General features: G+C 37.5%; 1 protein-coding gene across 1 annotated transcript; it reads left to right on the forward strand.

Annotated features, from left to right (window-relative positions):
* On the forward strand, positions 1–25,669 carry grk5 (G protein-coupled receptor kinase 5). Its single transcript, XM_017720423.1, has 16 exons — positions 1–264; positions 10,423–10,518; positions 10,642–10,754; positions 11,329–11,406; positions 11,732–11,829; positions 11,914–12,006; positions 12,515–12,578; positions 13,692–13,832; positions 14,301–14,491; positions 14,721–14,758; positions 19,737–19,826; positions 21,056–21,264; positions 23,065–23,202; positions 23,971–24,108; positions 24,220–24,393; positions 25,331–25,669. The coding sequence occupies exons 1-16, from the start codon at positions 213–215 to the stop codon at positions 25,424–25,426; spliced, it is 1,809 nt and encodes a 602-aa protein (XP_017575912.1). The 5' UTR covers positions 1–212; the 3' UTR covers positions 25,427–25,669.
* The last annotated feature ends 9 nt before the right edge of the window (positions 25,670–25,678 follow it).

Genomic DNA, 25,678 nt, shown 5'->3' on the forward strand with positions numbered 1-25,678 from the left:
CAGCACATCTGAATACTGAGCTAGCACTTGAGTCCACACACAGAACAACACTTAAAGAGAGGCACTTCAGACTTGAAAACATGCACAAAACGAAGACTTTTTAGGAATATGAAACTAGGCAGACCATAGCTTTTGCCTCACAGACATAAACATAACTGAAAACGAGATATTCCTGATTTATTGGCTCTGCTGACTGATGCCACAGTGCTGTGATGGAGATTGAGTCTATGGTAGCGAACACTGCACTGATCAGGGCTAGAGAAGGTAAGACCAGTTCCATTCATAGTAGACTGGGTGGCAGATTTGTATCTATTTGGTTGGTTTACACGGGCGGGAGTTAGAATAGAGTAAAAATGAGGGAACTGCGTCATCCTAAAGACTTGACTGGATAACACTTGATGGGCATTTTGGACAGAATCACTTGTTTGATAGTGCTTTTGATTACAGAGCCAGTATCAAAGGGTTTTGGGGCACTGATACCATAGAAGAACCACTTTGGGTGCCCTAAAAAACATTTCAATTGAATTTTAAGGTTCTAAAGTCATTATTCTATGGTATTATTACCAAGGAGCCCTTTTGGCGCCTTTATTCTTTAAGAGTGCAGTGTAGAGAAAGCAATCTTCATTCAAATTTCTCAAGTTTTGCTCAGTTTTGTCTTTCACATCTAATTATATAATGAAATAAGTGATAGTAAATCAGGTTCTACATCAGAACTGAATTACTTCCAACAGGTATGAAGGAATGAGAGCTTGTGTGTTATTAAAAAGCACAGCACTGGGAAACCTCCCGAAACGGTTTAAAGATCTATGTGCTTAACACAGAGAGTTTCATGCTCTGTGAATATTTCTATTCTTAGCACTCACTATCTCTCAGTGATGCCCTGCGGGAGAAGATACAAAACAGCACATTCTACATTTTTTCTGTCCATGTGCAAACAAAACACGTCAAAGGAGTCATAAAACAGGTACGACTCTGATGTCCTCAGGTCACAAACAGGTTGGGCTACTTTTCATTTGTGAGAGAACACACAGGGTCTAGAAGGGCTAAAATTAGAAAGTGAAGGTGTAAACTTGGCGGAGGAGCTGCAATGTGGGAGGAAATGTTTCATCACACTGTTGAAGGACATCATTAGTGCATTTTCAGCACAATCTGTAATGGGGGTGAAAAAAAATTCGATCAACTTTCTGTCGTCTTTACTTACTGAATATGGTATTCTATGATAAAATAATAAAGAAAAGGGAAACTTTTGCTTTGCTATTTTTTGGCTTCATAACCGTTACAGTCGTATGCAAAAGTTCTGGCACTCCATGCACTGCAAAAAACAGTATCTCGTCCAGTGAAATGATCTTAAATCTAATTGATATATCTAATATTATAATATAAATTCCAATTTTCCATTTCGAGATGGTTGTGCGCTTATTCTAAGATGATCTGGCTTATTTCTAGACATTATTTACTATTTACTTTTTTTCAATATGTTAAATTCAGCAAATAAATAGATATTGTGCATTAACAAATGTAATAACTGAAAATAATTAATTTTCACTTAGTAAGTCAACAAAGCATGTAGTTTGACCAGGGGTGTTCTAACTTTTACACAAAACTGTACAGGTCTAAATGAGACACCCCAAACTCTTTTATATCACAGGGAACTCTAGAACTGTATATTGCACATCAAAACTTCATAACAACTTTTTGAGAACGCCAGCTCTATATTTTTTTAATATTTCATGATGAGTGGGCCAATAGAAATGGAAAATAGGTCAAATATTTTTACTTCAGCTTACATAAAAGCTAAAAATGTATTACCTTCTACTGTAAAGTTGTTATTTTAAAGATATACTTTTTTTTTACACAACAGCAACAATATGTAACATATATAAGTAGAGTTTTTGAGTGCCTCTTATCATACACTCTTAAAAAGGGTAGTTCCTCAAGGGTTCTTTAGTAAAGACAAGGGTTCTATATAGAAGTATGAATAATCAAAATCCATGTGTATGATTAAATGGTTCTTTGCATGGTGAAATAGTTCTTCAGATTGATGGAGAATGTGTTGTATATGGTTCTACGATGTCAAGCTTATAACAGCAGAAGAACCCTTTTGATAACCATTTTCAAAAAGGTTCTATACAGAACCATCTACTACACATTGTCCACTAATCTGAACGACCATTTCACCATGCAAAGAAACATTTAATCATGCAAAGGGTTCTTTGAATGCTCATGGTGCTATACAGATCCACTAAAGAACGCTTGAAGATCTATTTCTTTTTTTTAAGTTGCAGGGACAAACAATCTAAATGTAATGACAGTCATTAAATAAGATGCTCATGATAAGGAACAAAACATCAAACCCCTTATCCCATATATAGTCTTTAGTTTTGTGCTGGAGCGATGAGGCTAATGACAAGTAATGGAAGTCCTTGTAGCTCAAAATTGTTTAAGACACTGTTATTATACTAGCCTGATGGCTCTACAGCTAAAGAAGCACATTTCACACACCAAACATGTCTTGGCTAATTGACTGGTTTAATGTGAGTGTGTAAATGAAGTCTTTTAAATTTGTACAGCAGGTGCCATTTTACTCTGCAGTATTGCCACAGGCCAACACAGTACTGTTCAAAAGTCAGAGACCTTTTCATTTATTTAATGTCCAGTCGAAACTACAACTAATGACAAGTTATCTGAAAGTTAGCCTTCATTACAGCTTCCTATCTTTGTGGAAGACTTGCTTTCAGTTTTTGCAAAGAATTTTGTGAAGAATTTGTCCAAAAGTTCAGTCTTACAAATTGATGTTATTATCAGACTCTCATGGTACACGTAATCCTTGAGTAATTTTCTTATAAATGTACCTTTGCTGTCCAAAAAAGAAACAGGTATTTCCAAAATGGCAATTTTACTTTAGTTTTACTTTTACTTTTAATGTAAGGTAACAAAAAGGGATTTTATTCCAAGCAGTTTTGAAGCACTTCTATTGGTCCATTCAGGATGAAAGTTTCAACAATGTAAAAATTAGCTGCTGTGCACAGACAATATTACAGTAATTACACAATATCTCTGCTCATTTTTGTGTCCGAAAAGGGTCAAAACGATCAAATTTGTCATGCACTTAGGATCTATTTTAAGATAAAATGAAAAGGAAGATTTAATGAAGGGAAAAATCCCTTTTTGATATCAGGTTTGCCCTGAATAAAACAGCAACAAACAAGAATCCAGGTGTGGCTTTTGTAGACACATCAAAGATACTATGTCTCTAATTTATTTTTAGCCTGGGTTCTGTTTGTGTGGTATACGATACCAGAGATGCCTTTAAACCTGTTCATTGATGCAGGTTAATAAAGGTTGGTACACGTGAAGTCCTTATATAGACATTTTCACGGCCATCTATTTTTAGAAGGGCGTAGTTGTTGTCCACCTTGAAGAATTCAGCCTGAGTACATTTGCTTTAGGGATTTTTTTTAATTTTAACAATTCCAAGAATGTTCCTAAGCCTTCGAATGTGACAGCTCACAAATTAGCCTGCATAAAAACACTCAAGCACTTGACTTCCAAGGCTGAGAGGAAGCAGGATGGTAGAATTAAAGTTAAAGAAGGAATACACAGGACTGTTACTGACTGCCAAAACAAAATAAAGTGAAAGGTTTACAAATGGAGGGTGGTGTACTGACTATGCACAGACACTTTGATACACTACAAAGACAAGCGATGACAGTCAGTTCAGGGAAAAGCTTCAAAATGATCGTGCCGTATTCGAATATACTCTACAGATGCAGCAGATAGAGATCGGTTTAGACCAGGTGTGTCAAACTCAACCAGGAAAAGGGACATATTAAAGAATCTCATCAAATGCGGGCTGGAGGAAGGAGGTTTTTATTTCACTTTTGTTGTGCTATAACCTGACGTGACCATTGTTTATTCAAAATATGCAAAAACTTCAACAGTATATTATAGACACTTGTAGTAGACCTTGAAATATTACATGGACACTTGAAATAATTTTAAATATCCCCAGGTTCTAGGTCTTTTAAACCTACCTATTTTTGGAAATACATATCTGACATCCTTGCTTTGCTCAAAGTTCATTAATACTTGGGCTCAATTACTGGGATAAAATGTTTATACTGGTTGAACTGAAGCTGAAATGAATGAATAATGCTGCAATGCATGCTGGGGACTGCAGTGCAACACATTGTGAAACAGGCAATTATGAATAGATAATTAAAATACTTTTGCGGACGGGACAGGATTGTGTGGCATGCCTCATCTGGCCTGCGGGTGTTGTGTTTGACACATGGGTTTTCATCACTGTCCTCAGGACAAAACTTAGAATCTCCATTTTTGTTGTTTTTCATTTTTGGACACAGTTTTTAAAAAAGGCAGCAGACCTTTATGTTGTTTCCAAATTTCATGATGAAAGGACCAACAGAAAGGGTCCAAAATTACTTGAGAATGTTTTTCTTTGTAAAGTTACCTTTTTTGTAGATATGAGGTTTTGTTCCAACACCAGCAATATGAATTTCCCTAATATATTCAACTTATTTTCATCTCATATGGATAGATATGTGACACATATGCCAAATTATTTGAAATGGCCAGTTTTCTAACATGGGACATATTTACACCATATATAAATGTATACAAACATATATGTGTAACATATATACTAGTAACAATATATGACAGAAAACATTGAGCCTCATTCACCAACTGTTCTCAGTTAGAAATTTCTTCTTAAAATCCACTAACGCAGTTTCCACGATTTTGACATTCACAAATGTCTATATATGCTCATATATCAGTTTTCCTTTAAATATGTATTTCATGCAAACAGATCAGTACATAACAGGAGATAAGACAACAATTACACTGGCCATAAAACAACAACACAAATGCTATGAGAGGTTGATAGAGGGAAATTGGGCTCCTAGCAGCTGTGCAGGACCATCCCAGAGTCCACACCTCAACATCATTGAATGATTTTGGGATTATTTTGATCATGTGAAGCACAAAATTAAACCAACTTCTCAGACTGAATTTTAGAGTGTGGTAAAATATCACAGCAGATTTCTTTGATACTGCTGAAACGACAGTAATAAAGGCAAAGAATGGACACTTGTATTCTGAAACAGACATCATAGCAGCACAAATGGCATTTTCAGGTGGTATTAAGCAATAAAAGAGAAACAGGTTTTACTATGACACCAACACTAACAACCCACTTCGTTACCAGACTAGATGACGACACTAATTAAAAATCACTTGCTGTTCAAGGAAAGCAAGCTTTAGCAATTGAAAGGAAGAGATGTGTCCTCTGTCACACACGTCCAGAGTCTATAGTATGCAGTCATCCAACAATGTACTGAGAATGCACCTGCAGCAAAGGCTTCACCTCCATTAACTCATTAAATACTGATGTTAAATAAAATGTTAAGGGAATAAATCTATAAAAATCAAATGTAGTTTTCCTCTCACACAAAATATAGTTGATCAGCCAAGTTGTTAAGTAATCTCAAATAGACTTACTTATGTTGTTTCTGATACTGCATAACATACTGTTATCTATATAAAAAAGTACAAAAAGATGGACTTTCAGGCTTTAAAATGGCTGCTACTAAAGCTTTGCTACCTATTGTTGCAAGCAAGCAAGCAAGCAAAATTTATTTCTATAGCACTTTTTACAACAGGTGTTGTCACAAAGCAGCTTTACAAATCAGTATTACAGAGAGAAGAGAAAAGAAAAGAAAGAAAATCCGGGTCCGAGCCCCCATGAGCAAGCCAGTGGCGACGGTGGCAAGGAAAAACTCCCTAAAAGAGGAAGAAACCTTGAGAGGAACCAAGACTCAGAAGGGGAACCCATCCTCCTAAGGTCGACACCGGATAGCAAACATTATTAGTATGAAGTATTATAGTAAAGTGGGAAAAGAAAAGATCTGAGGATGAGGATTGCACAGCGCTGTAAAGCAAGAAGTTCAGTGGTGGTCAAACCGGTCCAGAAGGCTGGTGAGCAGCGGCACTAATCAAGGCAGAAGAGGCAACAGCATCAGACGCACAGGATGGGCAGCTGATCAGCTCGGCAGAGAAAGGAAAGAAAAACACAGAGTCAGTTCTGTAAAGAGTGGCTGACCACAGACTCACTACAGTAAAACAGAGCAGTGTAGACTCCAGCAGGTCTAGACCTGACAGGGAAGACTAATCACCAAATGCTTGACTGTACAAATAGGTTTTTAGCCTAGACTTAAAGATTGAGGCTGTGTCTGATTCCCGAACATTAATAGGAAGATTATTAAGAGCTGGGGGGCTTTGTATGAGAAAGCTCTCCCCCCTGATGTAGCTTTATTTATTCTAGGTACCAGTAGTAAGCCAGCACCTTGTGATCTAAGTAGGCGTGATGGTTCATAGTGGGAGAGGAGCTCACTCAGGTACTGAGGGGTGAGCCCGTTTAGAGCTTTATATGTCAGTAATAGAATTTTATAATCAATGCGAAATTTGACTAGTAACCAGTGCAGGTTTGATAAAAGTGGACTAATATGATCAAACTTTCTGGTTCTTGTGAGGACTCTGGCTGCAGTGTTCTGGACTAGCTGAAGCTTGTTAAGGCTTTTGCTGGGACATCCAGACAGCAGGGCATTACAATAATCTAGCCTTGAAGTAATAAATGCATGAACTAGCTTTTCTGCATCCTGTAGGGAAAATGCATTTCTTAATTTAGCAATATTGCGGAGATGCAGGAAGGCTGTTCTAGTGATATTAGTTACATGTGTGTTGAAGGACAGATCAGCGTCTATCACGACACCAAGATTTTTAACAGATAAGCTTGATGCAACTGAGAGATTGTTAAGTGTTAAGTTAGACAGTTTGTTTCTAGCTAATTTTGAACCAAGAAGCAGGACCTCTGTTTTATCTGAGTTAAGTAGCAGAAAATTGCTTGACATCCAATCTTTTATGACTTTTATACAGTCCTCAATCTTTCCAAGTTTAATTTTATCATCCGGTTTGCTTGATATATATAACTGGGTGTCATCTGTATAGCAGTGGAAATTTATGCCGTGTTTACTGATAATGGTGCCTAATGGTAGCATATATATTGTGAATAATATAGGTCCTAAAACAGAGCCTTGTGGAACACCATACATTACTTTTGCAAGAACAGATGATTCACCCTTTACATTAACAAACTGATATCGATCAGTGAGGTAGGACCTGAACCAGGAAAGAGCTGTTCCTGTTACCCCTACAAGGTTTTCTAGTCTATCTAGTAGGATAGAGTGGTCTATTGTGTCAAATGCTGCACTAAGGTCAAGGAGGACTAACAAAGACACATTTCCTTGGTCCGTGAATAATAGAAGATCATTTCTAATTTTTACTAATGCTGTTTCTGTACTATGATGTGGCCTAAAACCAGACTGAAATTTTTCATGTAGATTATTCCTATGCAAATAAGAGCTTAATTGTTTGGTTACCACTTTTTCCAGGATCTTCGATATAAAGGGGAGATTTGAAATAGGTCTATAATTTGATAGTTCACAGGGATCGAGGTTAGTTTAAAGTTAAACATTTTTTGGGATGTATCCAAGGCTAAGAGAGGAGTTTATTATTGACAGAATAGGCTTGGTTATTTCTGGTAAGATTTCCTTGAGTAGACCTGTAGGAATTGGGTCAAGAATACAGGTAAATGGTTTTGCAGAAGAAACTATTTTGACTAGTTCATTTTCTTGGAGTAATGTAAACGATTCCAGCCTATCTGCAGTGACTCTAATATTCTCAGGGTCTAGACTGGAATTATAAGCCAGCAGGTTTGTGGAGTTTAACTGTGTGTTCAGAATTTTCTGTCTAATTTTTTCGATTTTATCACTAAAGAAATTCATAAAATCATTGCTGCTATAGGCTGATGGCATCTGGGGTTCAGTGACTCTTTTGTTCTCTGTTAGTTTAGAAATTGTGCTAAATAGTAGTCTGGGATTGTTCTTATTGTTTTCTATGAGAGAGGAGAGACAGGCTGAGCGTGCTGCAGTAAGAGCTCTTCTATAGCTGCCCATTTATATAGACAGTAGTGTACCATACAGTGTCAGAAACCAAATAAGCAAGTTTATCTGAAATTACCTAACAATTCGACACATTTTGAGGTAGATGTGTGATGGCTGTGCTGATACATTCAGTTCACACAATGCTAGTTTGTGAACTGTTACTTGTTAGCTACATTAGCCTTGTAGCTACAGGGCAAAGCCGGTTTAAGAGAAGCCTGGCGTATTCTTGCTTCCTCCTTTATATCAATAATAGGACTAAAAAACACAAGAGGGTGTCTGCGAGCAGGTTCTCAATAAATAAGGATAAAAGGAGCTAAACGGCTAAAAACAAAAAGTTAAAATAGTTTCTAATCACTTGTCCATAAGTTTCCATTTATTTTAGTAGAAAGTAGAAGGATGTATTTCACTAAAAAAAGCGAAGAAAACTTACCTGTATGTTACCTTTTCTACAGCAAATGTGTTTTGGGCAACAGGATACTACCTTTACTGCTACGGAGTGCTGATTGGTCAACATTACTGTGAGCAGAGCAGCTCATTGACTTTTTGTACTCACTGACACCATGAATATGAGGTGTCATTTTAAACTCCTATAACTCGAGTTCAAAAGCTCTTAAAAATTTCACTGCAGTGTTAAAATTTTTATGCTGTTCTGTGTTTAGGAAATTGTGGTATTTAATTTTAAAACCCATCCATTTCGGACTCGCTCGGGAGCGCCCTCTAGTGTTTGAGAAACCCGGAAGACATTACAGAGTGGTAATTCTCCTCTCTGTTCTCTGTACAAGTTTAATTGTGCATTTTTATTTTATCAATTTATTCATGTTTAAATTAGGCTTAGAATTAAGGGTTAGGATCAGGACTAGCATTATACCTCTGATTAAAAATTAAATTAAATTCAATTTAACTTTATTGTTATAATACAATACAGGGTAGTACAGTATAATGAAACACTATCGGGCTGCTTTTCCAGTGCAATAATAAAAGATAAATAGCAAACAGTGCAAAGACATAGACAGTAAAAGACAAGACAAAATGTGCAGAGTCAGTAAGTACAAGTATCGAACGTAGACAAAATGTGTATAGGCAAAGGTTGTAACAGGTATAGTGGACATATAGACAGTAGGTGCATAGTCAGATATTCAAGTGTATCAGATATATAGACAGAAATGTGCATAGTGAATTGCAGTACAGTACAGTAAATGCAGAAGTACTAGTGGTGCAAAAAGAGATGTAAACAGTGATCTGGATATAAAGTGTACAGTGCAGGTAGAGAGTAGCAGCATAATGATATAATAAATAAGGCTTGGTCAGAGATGAGGTGCACAGCATACAGTCCTCTGAGCTAGTGGAGCTCAGTGTGTAGTGTGCTGGGTGATCAGGCTGATCGGTAACAGACTGTAGTGTTGTTGTTAAGCTCAGGTCGATGCTGCCGGTGTGACCAGTTTGACAGCTTGGGGATAGAAACTGTTCTTGAACCTGGTGGTTCTGGCTCGGATGTTGTTGGCTTTTCCTGATGATGTGGGATGTGTTGAGTGACCAGAGATCCTCGGATATGTAGACACCTAGAAACTTGAAGCTGTTTACCCTTTCCATCATCGCCCCCTCGATGCTCAGTGGCGCATGCTCTCTACTTCCCTCCTGAAGTCAACAATCAGTTCTTTGGTTTTGCTGACGTTGAGGGAGAGGTTGTTGGCGGCACACCACTCTGTGAGGAGCTTGACTTCCTTTCTGTACGGTCCTTCGTCATTGTTGGTGACATTGCCTATGATTGTGGTGTCATCCACAAATTTAATGAAAGTACTGGAGCTGTGTTTTGGAGTGCAGTCGTAGTGTATGTAAGCCATGCTGGTCTAACCTGGTCTAAGCTGGTTTAGCCAGTCACCAACATGACCATACCATCATATCAGAATCTAAAACACAACATACCTCTGCTGTCGGAACTAAACCTTGTGTCTCCAAAATGGTAACTTTACAGGAAAAGGAAAAAACCTACATTATTTTCAATGTAAGTCAACGGAACCAGACATTTTCCAAGTAATTTTTGGCCATTTATTTTGCTCTATCCTTCATTAAATTTACACACAATATTAAGGCCAACAAAATTTTCAAATTATGTCAAAAACTGAAAATCGACAAAAATGGAAATATGAGGTTTTGTTTCCGACAACAGCAATATGCTAGTTTTGCTGGTGATAAGCCTATTAACCTCTACTGCTTCTGACTAACATACCAGCATCCAAAATGCAACATATGCTGGTTTTGCTGGTGACTGGGTATACTGGTCTATGCAGCTTTTTTCATTTTCTAACAGGGAACTTCTTTCTCATTTGGATACATTCACTCATCTGAGAGGGTTCCATGATAAAACTCATTAATAATCATTTTTCTTATGTCTCTGAAGGCTGTGGTGGCAAACACAAAGGAAGAAGCAGGAGATGGAAAGAACTTCTGCGTTTTCCGCACATTAACGAGTGTACGGAGCTGGAAAACAGCATTGGTGAGGCTTTGAATAAAAGCTACAGCAGTATAATTATATAACCTTATTGATCCCCACAAGCAGTCAAGTACCAACTTCAGTGAAGCACAAGTGTTCTTACCGAGGAAATGCTCTGTGTTACAGAACGGGACTATGGTAGTCTGTGTGTGGAGCAGCCTATTGGGAAGGCACTATTTCACCTCTATTGTGAGACTCGGCCAGAGCTCAAACGCTGCATTGACTTCTTGGATGCAATGGTATTACCTTTCATACGGTGCAAGCTTTGCAATACAAAGTTCTATACATTTTCAACACAGTTAAGATGAACTGGACAGTAACAAAGTGAAAATAAAGTTAAAACAAAAAAATAAAAATGTTAAATCATGAGTTAAAAGCAATTAAAATAGAAACAGAACGCCAATGCTATTCAGTAGATGGAGAGAGATAGAAGAAGGCTGCAAGTTCAAGTCCCAGGACTGACTGTACACTCACTGACGGCACCCACCACCCAGGGCAATGCTGCTCCCAGCCTGGGCATCCTTAAGCCACAAATCACCAATTTCCCATTGTAATGACATATGCTGCCTCCTCAAAAGACTTAAGCTCATGGATAGATTAATGAATCCTAAAATTGATAGACAGCAAATGTAACCCTTGAAAAGGCCAGACGATAAAAACCTTTAAGATTTTAAGAACACAAGTTTTTAAATGTAAAATTTACTATTATGTGCAAACAACAGAGAAGCCACTTCATGTTCTTAATCTTTGTTACTGGTGTTGGTATTTCTGGGCTGTTGGTGAGCTTTTTGCCTCTTGTTTACTGTCCCTCAGGAAGAGCATGAAGTGATGCAAGCTGAGAAACAGAAGAACCTTGGCAATGAAATTATTGAAAAGTACCTCAACCCAAAGGTAATCAATCAAGTGCATTTTGAATCAGTAATTCAAAAGCTATGAATATATATTATTGTGAGAAATGCACTGATTTCAGCATTAGTAATGGATTGTAGTACTGAATCAGTAACATACTGATAAACGCAACATTAGAAAACTAGACGTTACTTTCATTTAATGTTACAATAATTTTTAATCATTTTATCTAAGAAATCTACCTTGGATAGTTGTTTTAGACAAAACATGGCCAAATGCAACTAGATAATGAAACTTGTCTTTGATTTTTTTTATTTTTATTTTATTTTCACCTTAAAAGCATCTACAAGTTAATGTATATGTTCAGTCTCCTCAATTCGTGCAGGAGATACCAGAGAGCTGCCGACAGATGTGTTTACAGAAACTACAGCACATTTACAACAGTGACTTCAGCTACTGCCGCAAGTGAGCTTTTACAGATTTCTTCCTCAGTAGGACACTAAATTTTGCGCTGACCAAACATTTGAGTTTCTTCTCTTTTGGCTACAGCGTTGTCCATGACTATCTAAGTGGAGACCCCTTCAAAGACTATCAGAACAGCATGTATTTCGACCGGTTCCTACAGTGGAAGATGGTGGAAAGGTGAGTGGCTCAATGGTACATGTCAGCATTTATTTAGCCAGCCAAGAACAGATATGTAAGGGAGAATGGATTGGTCAGCACTAGAGTTCTGGGTCAGTAAGGGGAATTTTATTTTTCTATACAAAACAATTATCACCCTATAAGTACACAGTGCAGTAAAAATAGCAATACTAACACAACTAGAATGAAATGCTGAACTTGATCTGTGTGGGGTCCTGTGGGGGTCCTGTGGGGATCCTGTGGGGGTCTTTACCATTGAAGAACAGGGTAAAAGGGGGCTAAGAAAGTATGCTGACAAACAGATGGACTACAGTCTGTAATTGTAGAACTACAAAGTGCTCTTATATGGTTACTGAAGCTGATAAAGTGGACAATGAGTGTAGAAACAAGAAGGTGGTTTTAATGTTAAGGTTGATTAGTGTATCCAGCTCAATTTTGCATTATAACCCACTGCAATATATTCCATTTTCATAGTAAGTAAGGTGTATCTTAATGTTTCTGCCCACAGAAAGCCCATCACGAGGGACACATTTCGAGACTACCGCATTTTGGGAAAGGGAGGGTTTGGGGAGGTAAGACTTAATTTAACTCAATAGATGCTGGAGAGGTTTGAGCAGCAGCCAAAGACCTCATTCAGTAGATGATGCTGAATTCTGTAGAGCGAAGTCTGCCTCCTGAAATAGAAGTGATGGAGAGATCTTTACAAGCTTTAAACATCTGCTATTATACTACATTTTTCTTGTATATTATTTCTGCCTATAAATAGGTCAGAATATGTTTGTGTTGGGTTATGTAGCAGTTATAAAATATTTTCACATGAAATGTTTTTTACGTTTTATACATCATTACATTTTCCAAAATTTCTTTATGACTTTGAATTAGTATTAAACAGGATGTTTAACTTTTTCCCTTTTTAAATTGTTTTTTACATCTGAAATATGTAAATGAACTCTGACTGGTTGCCCTGTACTAAGCCTCATTCAAAAAACTGAATGGGCAGGGCTAAATTACTGTAGGCTAAATTGGTGGCTAGACATAAATACATTGTTTTTCCTGACATTAATTTAAACTGAGCTGTTTTTGCAGCAGTAGCGCTGTCGCCTCACAGCAAGAAGGGCCTGGGTTTGATTCCCCCAGCCGGGTAACCATATTCCTTTCTGTGTGGAGTTTGCATGTTTTTCCCCATGCCTGCATGGGTTTCCTCCCACAGTGTAAAGACATGCAGTCAGGCCAATTGGACTTCATTTAACTCAATTAAATGCCAATTGCAGTCAGGCACCTACATTGCCCCTAGGTGTGTGTCTGTATGTCTGCTCTATGATGGATTGGCTACCTGTCCAGGGTGTTTCCTACTTATTGACCGCTGGGATAGTCTCCAGCACCTACCGCGTCCCATAGTGACTTAGACTGTGTGTGTGTGTGTGTTTGTGTGTGTGTGTGTGTGTGTGTGTGTGTGTGTGTGTGTGTGTGTGTGTGCAGCTTGGTTTCTGTATATGGACTGTATGAACTGGGAAAGAATAATACATTTAAACAATGTTTACATACTGTGTGAAAAAAAGATGTGGTTTTCTATTATATGGACTCTTTAACATTTAACATTAAAACTGCATTTTTACAGTTTTTTTACAGTTTACACAGTGACATCTCAAATTGAAATGCAACTTGTTCAATGTCTTTGGCCTCAGGTATGTGCAACCCAGGCCCGAGCATCTGGGAAAATGTATGCCTGTAAAAAACTGGAGAAGAAGCGTGTCAAAAAGCGCAATGGTGAAACCTTGGCCCTAAACGAGAAGCAGGCCCTCGAGAAGGTTAACAGCAGATTTGTGGTGAGAACTTTTAGTTAGGATCGTCGAGAGCAGAATTTTCACTTTGATGTCAGTATCAAGTGTAGTGTCGCACTGCTAGATACCAAAATGACACTATGGGAAAATTTTAAAGACTGAACACCAAGTGTTATTTGGATTGAACAGAGAAACAGTGCTCAAATTCACACCTGTTTATCAATACAAAATTATTCGAATGTAAAATAAGTAATTCAATGATAGAAAGATGGTTTAATTTACTACACATTCAAGCCAAATATGCATGCACAATTTAATTTGTCTATACTCATAAGACACAGTGTTAGACTATTGCAACAAGAGGTATTGCAAGTAGAGCTCTGAGATGGTTACCACACTGAATTTTTGAATAAGAGCTGAATTTTTAATACATCATGGTCTACACTATACTGTATATTCAACCATTTTTCAGAAGCTCTAAAAAAGCGTTTGTGTTGTGTTTGTCTGCTATAGGTCAGTTTAGCCTATGCCTACGAGACCAAAGGTGCTCTGTGCCTGGTTTTGACACTAATGAATGGCGGAGACCTGACGTTCCACATCTATAACATGGGCAGCTCAGGATTTAGCAAAGAGAGGGTCCAGTTTTACGCTGCTGAAATCCTCTGCGGCCTGGACCACCTTCACAAACATTCTATTGTTTATAGGTAAGCTGGTCCAACTGTACAGCTAATCAGCCATGTTAATAATACAGAGTCCCTGATGGTAGTGTCCTATGATGGAACACCTAGCTAGCAAATGGAAAGCAGCAATGACTAAACTGGGAAAAAAAACATTTTGATCAGGAAAAAGTAACTAAATAGTTTTTCTAAATGTTTTTTGTAGTCAAAATGAAAGTCAAAAGTCAAAAAGAAATAATTTTTACTTGTATTTCAGGGATTTAAAGCCAGATAACATTCTTCTGGATGATTATGGTGAGTGCATCTATGCATTAAAACATACTGCACAGTTCTACACAGCACTGTGCAAAAGTTAGAGACCACCCTTTCATTTACTCAATTTCCACACCATTATATATGGGTTGTTAATTTTTTCAGTGCCAGGAAAAATACACCTACACAAAGAATAATATCAAATCTGCCAGTAATTTTTAGTGCTCACTTTAACTCTTTCATCCATCCAGTCTAGTTCCTGCTCAGTTCCTCACTGACATAATGTTCAGTAACTTTCACACAAGCAACTACACTCAAAGACGTTCTTTTATTAAAGACAATAGTTCTATATAGATCCTTGAACATTTATAGAATGATTAAAAAGGTTTTTGCATCATGAAATTGTTCTTCAGATTGATGAAAAATGTGTTGTATATGATTTTATATAGATCCTTTTTGAAAAGGGTTCTCCTATAACAAGCTTGACATTGTAATAATAGGATAATCCTTTTTGGTTCTATATAGAACCATATGCAACACATTCTCCATCACCATTTCATTATGCAAAGAACCTTTAAAGCATGCAAATGGTTCTTTAAGTGTTAATGATCCTATATAGAACCACTGTCTTTACTAAAGAACCCTTAAAGAACCATCTTTTTTAAGAGTGTACCCAAACACACCTTAGCTGCCTTGCAAATGTCTTTCTCATGCATCTAAAATGACTGAAGGAGATGTTGCTAAGGAGATCAGATAGATCAGAAGATAATGGACTGGCTTAAGGAAGAGAAAAATTAGGGGGGAAAAAACAAAGTTCAAAAAATGATTAAAAGATACAAAGAAAATGTGACTCTCGACAACCGTGCAAGACCTGATAAACCACCAAAACTGCCACCATCAGATAAAAAGTAAAATTCACGGGTGTTTCGGAGCTGTTGCTGAGAAAAGGAAAGAAAAAATGAGAAAGTTTGCACTAGAACACCAAAAATGGACTTTATAAACTTATGAATGATGAATCTTAATTTTTTTATCAGGGTTGCTTGGATTATGAAAAGCAGAAAATGCAACCAAGGTCATCAATTCACCCAAGTTCACTCAAACTTTTTATCTCAGGCAAACATTCTTCCAACTCCCTTTTGTAGTTCTGTAACTCAGTTAGGCAAACAAAGTTGAATTACCATTTTTTAACTCTGTTTCCTCACTCCTTCCATCACACAATCCCCTCAGACATTTGCTCCTCTTGGGCATCAAGATATAGACAGGAGAGGTCTTGCTGGGCTTCAAACTCACAAGCTATTTGGATGACAGTTGCACCACAAGTGAGCTATTTTTAGAAGGTAAAACAACAAATATTTTCAACAGTGCATGAAACATTTATGGACAAGAAATCTGAATAACTTCAGGTGCTTCCGAGTGGTACAATGGACACCGGAATGTCTGACAATGAGTTTGAACCCCAGCTGTGCCATAACCATCCGTAGGTGAAAACACAAGAGGAGAAAATGTTTTATATATAAAAAAGAGAGAGCGAGAGAGAGCAAGAGAGAAAGCGAGAGACAGAGAGCAAGAGAGAGTTGAGCTGAATTAATTTATATATTTAATTATAAATACTTAATATAGATATATATATATATATAATATAGATACTATAGTTAGTGTAATATTCTGTTAAATATGTTTCTGCTTTTTTCTTGACTCTGAAAACTACACAACTTGTTCGTTAAGACTGGAAATTTAAGAAATGTAAGGGCTGCACAGTGATGTATATGAATACCATGGTTTAGATATGACATACAGTATAGGGCTAGGTCCAGAAAATCTAAGCTTTTATGATTCTTACTGAATTACTTTTGTAATCTAGAAAATTGAACAATTCAGTATCAAGTGAGCGAGATAAACAAATCTGGACTGCAGGTTGTTTGTCTAAATTACATTTTGTAAGTTTGCAATTAATATTAACTCTTCTTAGGATTTATGTAGTGCTCTGTTGATTTCTATTGCAAACCATTGTAATATATGACTTTTAATACAGTATTCTTTGCTTATAAAGAACAGTCCAGTCATTCAGAAATTGGTCTAAAGTCAAGCTATCAAAAATGTTGACCAATACCAGGCCGTGAAGTATGGAACGGAAATTATCTTAATGAAGCTTCCTTCATGTAAAGCAACTTGCATGTGAAGGAAATGATTGCATGGCATTTATTGTGCAACAGCTAAATAGGTTTCTAGTTTTGCCACCCAGTGTATAAACAGTCATTTTCCAGGAAGTTTGATTCATTGCGTGTCAGAGTCACACAAGGAAATCAGCCAGGACTGCATGCGTCACATCACTTTCATTACTGTGAGTGCGGGCGGTGTTAATGTTCAGGAATTTTGCTCCATGTGACTATCGAGTGATCTTCTCTCAACTGTGTTATGAGTTTAGAAAGTGGATTAACAACTAACAGCAAATGACACCTTTTAATCTCAGAGAACATTCCACAGCATCAATAGGTCTATTAACTAAATAAAGCACAAGGGAATCTGTTGGATTTCCTTGTGCTTTGGTTTCATAAAACCAGTTTTTGAACTTGCGACACAAGTACTTGCATGTTTAACTTGAAAATCATCTTTCCAATAGAATTCACCCAACTCAGTATTCTTCCTATGCAGCCAACAAAGAAAATGCAGTCAGAATAATAAGTGTATAATTTCAGTGGCATACAAAAGTTTGGGAACCCCGGTCAAAATTTCTGTTACTGTGAATGAAGTGTGTGAATGTGAGTAGAAGACAAACAGATCTCAAAAAAGTTGAAGATGAAACATTCTTTTTAGCATTTTAAGAAAATAGTTATATATATATATATATATATATATATATATATATATATATATATTAAATTATATAATATAGTGAAAAAAGAAAAGGAGTTTGGGGATTAAAACTGTCAGATCACTTTTATTCAAGGTCTCAGATGTTAATTAACTTGTTGGGGCTTGTTCACAGTAATCGCTAGGAAAGGCCAGGTGGTGCACATTTCAAAGCTATATAAAAACTTTTGACTCCTCAAACTTTTTGCTAACAGTCAGCAGCCATAAGCAGTTGCCAAACACTGACAATTCAAATAATTGATGCATATAAAGCAGAAGAAGGCTATAAGAAGATAGCAAGACATTTTCAGGTAGCTGTTTCCTTAGGTCATGATGTAATTAAGAAATGGCAGGAACTTTGGAGGTCAAGTTGAAGTCTGAAAGACCAAGAACACTTTCCAGAAGAAGTGCTTGTAGAATTGCTAGAAAGGCAAATCAAAACCTCAGTTTGACTGCAAAAGACAGGAAGATCTAGCAGACTCTAGAGTGGTGGTGCACTTTTCTACTGTGCAGTGACAACTGCACAAATATGACATACATAGAAGGTCACCCCTCCAAAAAACACCCCTCCAACTGTTTTTCATGGGGATGGCTTGATCATGCATTGGGCTCGTGCTGTAGACTGTGGCTCATGGAACATTTTACTGGTCGAGGAAATTATGGATTCGATTAAATAGCAACAAATTCTGGAAGCAAATCTCACAGAACTAGAAGCCTTTGCAGGAAATATAGGTGAAAATCTCCCAAACAAGAACTGAAAGACTCCTACCTGGCTACAAAAAGCTTTTACAGGCTATGATGTTTAACAAAGAAGACTGTTGTTTTAGAGTGTTTGGAGTTGTTTTAGAGTGTTTTTTCAACTGTAGGGTTGTACAAGAACCTAACCTTGTGTTTTGAACTTAGAACTAGGTGCAATTTTAAAATTTTTTAACAGTCTACTCAGGCTTTAGCAGAGCTCAGTATCACTGAGATTAATAACTGATTATCATATTGATTTATGAGTCTACTCAGGCTTTAGCAGAGCTCAGTATCACTGAGATTAATAACTGATTATCATATTGATTTATCAGTCTACTCAGGCTTTAGCAGAGCTCAGTAACACTGACATTAATAACTGATCATCACATTGATTTATCAGTCTACTCAGGCTTTAGTAGAGCTCAGTATCGCTGAGATAATTACTGATCATCACATTGATTTATCAGTCTACTCAGGCTTTAGCAGAGCTCAGTATCACTGAGATTAATAACTGATTATCATATTGATTTATGAGTCTACTCAGGCTTTAGCAGAGCTCAGTATCACTGAGATTAATAACTGATTATCATATTGATTTATCAGTCTACTCAGGCTTTAGCAGAGCTCAGTAACACTGACATTAATAACTGATCATCACATTGATTTATCAGTCTACTCAGGCTTTAGTAGAGCTCAGTATCGCTGAGATAATTACTGATAATCACATTGATTTATCAGTCTACTCAGGCTTTAGCAGAGCTCAGTAACACTGCGATTAATAACTGATCATCAATTTAGTGTGTAAGAATTATAAAAGTATTATTCTAAGATGAAGCATGATATTATTGGTTAATATTATTTTTCTTCACCTGCTGATGTTCAGTGATGTAACCGAAAATCAGTAAATGTTTTAGAGGTGTGGAAAAAAGTCTTTACATTTTGCTGAAAGATTATGAAAAACAAGTGGCACCAAGAGGGGACCCAGAAAAATCTCAAAAAGTTGTATCTCTACTCAGTCTTCTGGTTGACTTTAATGTCACTGTAAAAAGGAAACAGAAAACTGCACACAGAACTTTTATAATCGCAGTTCCAAGAAATCTATTTGCAACCGAAGCACAAGGAAATTCTTTGGTATCATGATATCAGAACCTGACACGAGGTGTAGGCCTACATTTATTGTGAGAAGCTATAAAGCACAAGAGTGTTCATGTCATTCTTTCTAGCACTGAATATGTCTGCATGTTAAATGTTGAAAATGGACTAGTAAAGGAATGAATGAACCTCGCTAGGATTTCTTGTCATGCAACAAGGAAATAAGATCCAAACGGAAAACAGTAGATAATTAAACTGACTATTCAAGAAGGCAGAGCATTACAAATGCACAACAAAACAAAACAAAAAATAAAAGCTGATGTTTTTGCCAAACCTACAGGGCACATACGGATCTCTGATCTGGGATTAGCAGTCATTTTGGCCGAAGGACAACTTGTTCGAGGCAAAGTGGGAACAGCGGGATACATGGGTATGTAAAAATGTTCATTTTACAAACATGTTTTAAAAAAAAAGGTGTGATAACATGATCATATATTATGTTACATATGATTACTTGTAAACAAATGGTTGTCAGACAATTCACGTGTGAGCTATTTGTGACACTTTTTGCAAAGGATGGAGTCAGAATGGGTTCCACTATGATTACAAGGCAAATAACTTTTCTTTGGTGCTATATTAAACCCTTTAACAGCATGCTAAACCAACCAGAAACTGACTGGCAAATGTATGGCAAATGACCTAACTGCTAAAATCAGAGCTGACTCTATTTAATAAGCGACAAAAGAAGCTGCTTAAAGCCTAATGTCCACCAGGGGGCCCCCTAACAACATGTGTTACTACAATACCATTGCCTGTGGGAGGTGAAAAGTAATCTGGTTAATGATGTCAGACAAGGAATGTTCACATCTGAAGCCAAAAAAGGAAAAGATGATAAGAAAAAAGTTAAAAGATAAAAGTTTTTTGTGTTATTGTTATGTTTTAGCTGGAAAGAAAAATAGTCAATCTGGACAGATAAAGAAAATCAGTAATACACAAATTGGACTTTTTTGTAGTTCATTTAGACAGCTTGTGGTAGACATTGTCATCAGCCTCTAATTTCACAGTACATCAGCTACCAAGCTAACTGGCTGGCTAACATTATGAAAAGAAAGTTAGAATTTGCAGTGTAGAAGGATTATAAGTCTTAAGGGTTTAAGGTTTAAGGTTTAAGGGACTGCACATAAGATTTCTATAAATCATAAGCATGTTAAACATAAAACAGTACAACAACTGTATTCGGTCAAATAGATCGCTGAAAAGCACACTTGTGATTTAGTGCACTATAAACTCTACTTCCATTAATCTCACCAGTTTCACAGAATGTTTACTTGATTGACGTGTTTTGCAATTAATTGTTCAGTCCTAGTAGGAGCACATTGAATAGGTACATGGGGCGCAAAAAAGTCCTGGTCAGGGGCCCCAAAGGGCTAGAACCAGTCATGCTGACAACATTGGAAAATATCTAATTTGTAGACCTACTACATTTAAAAGAAAGCTGAGACCCACACACTGGCTTATTTGAGGCGTACCTGCTGGCTTAAAGCTTGACCAAGAAAGTTAAACAAATGAAACTTTGGCTGATAGCTATTTGCTTGGCGGTTAGGAATATTAGTATTTCTGATGGATCTGTATATTTCTGTCTTGTGTCTCCATCTGTAGCTCCAGAGGTCATCAAAAATGAGTACTACAGTTTTAGTCCAGACTGGTGGGGACTCGGATGTCTCATTTATGAGATGACTGCTGGGAGACCTCCGTTCCGAGACCGCTCAGAGCGGATACACAGGAAGGAGCTGGAATTTAGAGTGCTGGAGTCTGAGGTGCACTACGGGGAAAAATTCGACAACACCGCTGAAGCCATCTGCCAAGCGGTAAGAGGCACAGCTAGTCAGTCACAATTGTAATGTCCATATCTTAAATTTAACATGTTAAAATGTCCTCTGAATGTCACTGAGCACAAAACTGATGAGTTTTTTTTTTCCAAACTAATCAAACTATTTGTCTAAAAAGTGGGTCTATTGCATGTTTTACTAAGAAGATTCAAATTTGATTGAAAATAATATGAATTTACATGATTCACATCAGCATTGTCAAATTTTTATCCAAAGTATATTTAAAATTTTAAATTTCACTTTATACTAATCAGAACTAGGGCTGTCACTAGCCACGTTTACATGCAGCCTCATAATCCGTTAATAATCGGACTAATAGCTCAATCGGAATAGAATACATCCATGTAAATACCTCAATCGGAATAGACTAATCCGATTGAGGCCATACAATACAATAATTATAAATACAATTTATATCCGATTGAACGAGGTGGGTAAACCTCTAAATAATCCGTTAAATAGACGAATAATATCCGTGTTAACTCCTGGAACCGATTACATTCCAATCGGAACGTGCAAGTGCATTCTGCGCATGCGCCTCAGCGAAAGGTTTATACCGTTCGGCATGGCGGAGCAGAAACTGCTCTGCAGAGGAGACGAAGTTTATGCTCTGAGCTTTAAAAGACGGCGGTGGGACGGGCGTCCAGCTTCTGTGTCTCAGAGCACGACGTCTTCCTCTCGCCGCTTCCTTTATAATGACATGTGAAGGACGTTTTTCTGAGTCTCACATCAGTTTAAAGCAAATAAAAACACAAGTGCCAACAAACTCATCTCAAGCCGACTGGACCTCACGTGATGTTCGCTGTCATGGTAACGCTAAACGCTACTCCACGCATGCGCATCATTTTGCATCGGATTACTTGTAGTGAGCATGTAAACGAAGATTTTCATCAGATTGTTGAATAGAGTGAGCATAAACACCTCACTCTGAATCTGTAATCCGATTGGCAAAAATCTTTGCATACTGTGGATTATATTAATAATAGAGCAATCTAGCAAGGATTTTTGAAAAGGTTGAAGTTTTTTAACAAGCTTAAATTGTGCAATAACATACTATGCAAAGCCTTCCAAAACATGCAAGAGCGCTAATGGGCAGAAGTAGCTGAGTGTATTGAGGTAATCAAATTATCTGCTTTTCTAAAGTGGCAACCTTTAAACTTTCACTTTTTTTCTCGACAATTTAGTCGTCTCCAACTCCACCCGCTAGTTAGGACTGTTAGGAGGCTGCAGCATCACCAGATATCGAACTCGCGTTCTCCTGGTGATGGTGGCAACGCTTAGATGGTTGTGCCACTCAGGAGCCTAAGGAAATGCTCTACCTCCTCTGTAGGAATGTGCCAAAACTCAAAAGCGTGCAAAAAAATAATAAAAAGCCAAGACTGGCTAAACAATAGTGAAAATAAATGACTTTCTTGAGACATGTTTTTTTTTCCCAATAATTTAATATTATTCCAAAATTCCAACCACAGTTTGCTGTATCAAACTTTCCTATCTTTTAAAGAAGTTCCTACATTAATTCTAGGAACATATTTAACTTACATTCGGCTCCATTCATTCAGGAATCACCAGCTAGCATTTTAAAGTCATGCTTATGGTCTAAAAGGGATGAACAGGAAAGGGCTTGGTTCCCAGTAAACTGGCATACACACAATATCTAGAACAGTTTTCAACCAACCAGATTGAGTGGTCAGATCTTATTGTTGTATCATTCAGCTCTATAACTAAGCTCATCAATTATTATTAAAGTGTAACCATTAATGACTGTACTTTCTCTCTCAGCTCTTGAACAGGAATCCAAAGGAGAGACTGGGATCTAAGGATGATGACGCAGCAGCTGTAAAAGCTCATTTGTTCTTTCAGGATGTTAGCTTCAAAAGACTGGAGGCAGGAATGATGGAGCCCCCCTTTGTGCCTGACGTGAGTAGTCAATAAATTGAAGACAATCATACATTCAGAATCTACACCTACCTTGTACTTCCACTCAGTGGTCACTTTATTAGGAACACCTACCTTGTACTTCCACTCAGTGGCCACTTTATTAGAAACACCTACCTTGTACTTCCACTCAGTGGCCACTTTATTAGAAACACCAACCTTGTACTTCCACTCAGTGGCCACTTTATTAGAAACACCTACCTTGTACTTCCACTCAGTGGTCACTTTATTAGAAACACCTACCTTGTACTTCCACCCAGTGGTCACTTTATTAGAAACACCAACCTTGTATTTCCACTCAGTGGCCACTTTATTAGAAACACCTACCTTGTACTTCCACTCAGTGGTCACTTTATTAGAAACACCTACCTTGTACTTCCACTCAGTGGTCACTTTATTATAAAAACCTACCTTGTACTTCCACTCATTGTTCACTTTATTAGAAACACCAACCTTGTACTTCCACTCAGTGGCTACTTTATTAGAAACACCTACCTTGTACTTCCACTCAGTGGCCACTTTATTAGAAACACCAACCTTGTACTTCCACTCAGTGGCCATTTTATTAGAAACACCAACCTTGTACTTCCACTCAGTGGCCACTTTATTAGAAACACCAACCTTGTACTTCCACTCAGTGTCCACGTTATTAGAAACACCAACCTTGTACTTCCACTCAGTGTCCACGTTATTAGAAACACCCTACTTGTACTTCTGCTCACTGGCCAAACTTCAACATTTCTCTTCCAGCCTAGAGCTGTGTACTGCCAAGACGTTTTGGACATTGATCAGTTCTCCACAGTCAAAGGAGTGAACCTTGATGCAAAAGATGAGGACTTCTACTTCAAGTTCAACACAGGCAGCATGCCCATCCCGTGGCAGAACGAGGTACGAGCAGGAATGCAGAATAACAGTATGCTTTTCTTTAAAAGTTCGTGGACAAATTAATATTGTTACTTGCCTCAAGCTACAAAACACACTCCCTTCTTCTCAATGCAGATGATCGAGACAGAGTGCTTTAAGGAGCTGAACGTATTTGGTCCCAGAGGCTCAAGGACACCAGACCTCGACAGGTCCATTGTAATCCGACGTAGCCCCCCAGTCCCACAAAAACCCCGGACTCCTTCAGAGTTTTCTCGACACAAGTTGATTGATAAAATTTTCAAAAGACGCGTAAGGATGATTTAGCCTCAAACCACTTTATACCAGGGGTGGGGAACTATACCAGAGTCTGAGGCTGGATTCACAAAAGTGTTCTTGAGAATTTCAAAAGAATGTTTGTCAATGCAATTCATACATTATCTAAACTTATGAAAGACTTGGGCCTCCTAAAATAATGTTACATTCTACAACTTTACAGCATAAGCGTTGCAAGATATTTTGAATTCGAATTAAAAGCTATTTGCATTTACCAGTTATTCAGTTTAATCTGCTCAGCGTCTGAAGACAGCAAAATTTCACTGGAAGTCTTGGTGGTTCCCTAGACTACTTCAACAATTATATGTTGTGCAATTCTTTATAACTTACAGTTTCAGAGCTTTACCTCATTGTTTACTGTGTTAAATGTAAGGCTGTTGTAAAATGAAAACTTTTTTTACATTATTTCCCTCCCAAGAGTGCTCGTTCTTAAAAGTGAAGATTTTTTTTGAAGAATTACAGTTAATCCTACCTTTTATGTTAAGTGTAAGTTATGAAAAAGGATGCAACGTTTAAAGAGAATTCAGTCAAAACTTGGTGACGGACGTGTCTTCAGAGAATGTAAGAAAACTCTCAACCCGTCATCTCTGACTTTTAAATAACCATTTCAGATTTTACAGCAGCACATGGATGCCTTACTTAAGGGTGTTTTTCTCCTGATTCAGTAAAGCTACTTTCAATTTAAAAATCCTTAAGCACTTTTGTGAGTCTGGCCTGTTCTTGGAAATGTAACTTCTTGCACAGTGTACTTCTACAATCTGCCACCTGGATAAGATGCATCAGTATTAGGTTTAAGGGGGCAACATTACATTTAGAGGGTTGGTGACCACTGCCTCATAGACACGGAGATGCATTCTGCCAGCTTTCCAATTGATACAAGGCATCCATTGAATGTGCATTCTGTGTTTTTCAGCATCGTGACGAGTTGACTCAGCGGAAGAGCCGTCCGTCAAACAAGAAGACAGATGATCCACAGGCAAGACTGCTAGAGTCTTCTGATAGCTGTTAAATACCCCATACAGTAACAACTAAGATTGCAAAGCTAAGACCACTGCAGTGGCTCAAAAGAACCTGAAAAAGTTCTGCAAACTTGGTGCTAACATTCACAAATCCTTGTCAAAGTGTGCAGGAGCATGATGTAAATTGATTATCTGCATTATTTTAAGCTTGTTTTTGAAATGTTTGCATTAGTTGTACATCCTGTGTATATATGTGACTGAAAATCTGTGAAACTAATGTGTATATTTTGCCTTTTTCCTGT

This window comes from Pygocentrus nattereri, chromosome 18 (genome assembly GCF_015220715.1).
Source record: "Pygocentrus nattereri isolate fPygNat1 chromosome 18, fPygNat1.pri, whole genome shotgun sequence".
Taxonomy (NCBI): Eukaryota; Metazoa; Chordata; class Actinopteri; order Characiformes; family Serrasalmidae; genus Pygocentrus; species Pygocentrus nattereri.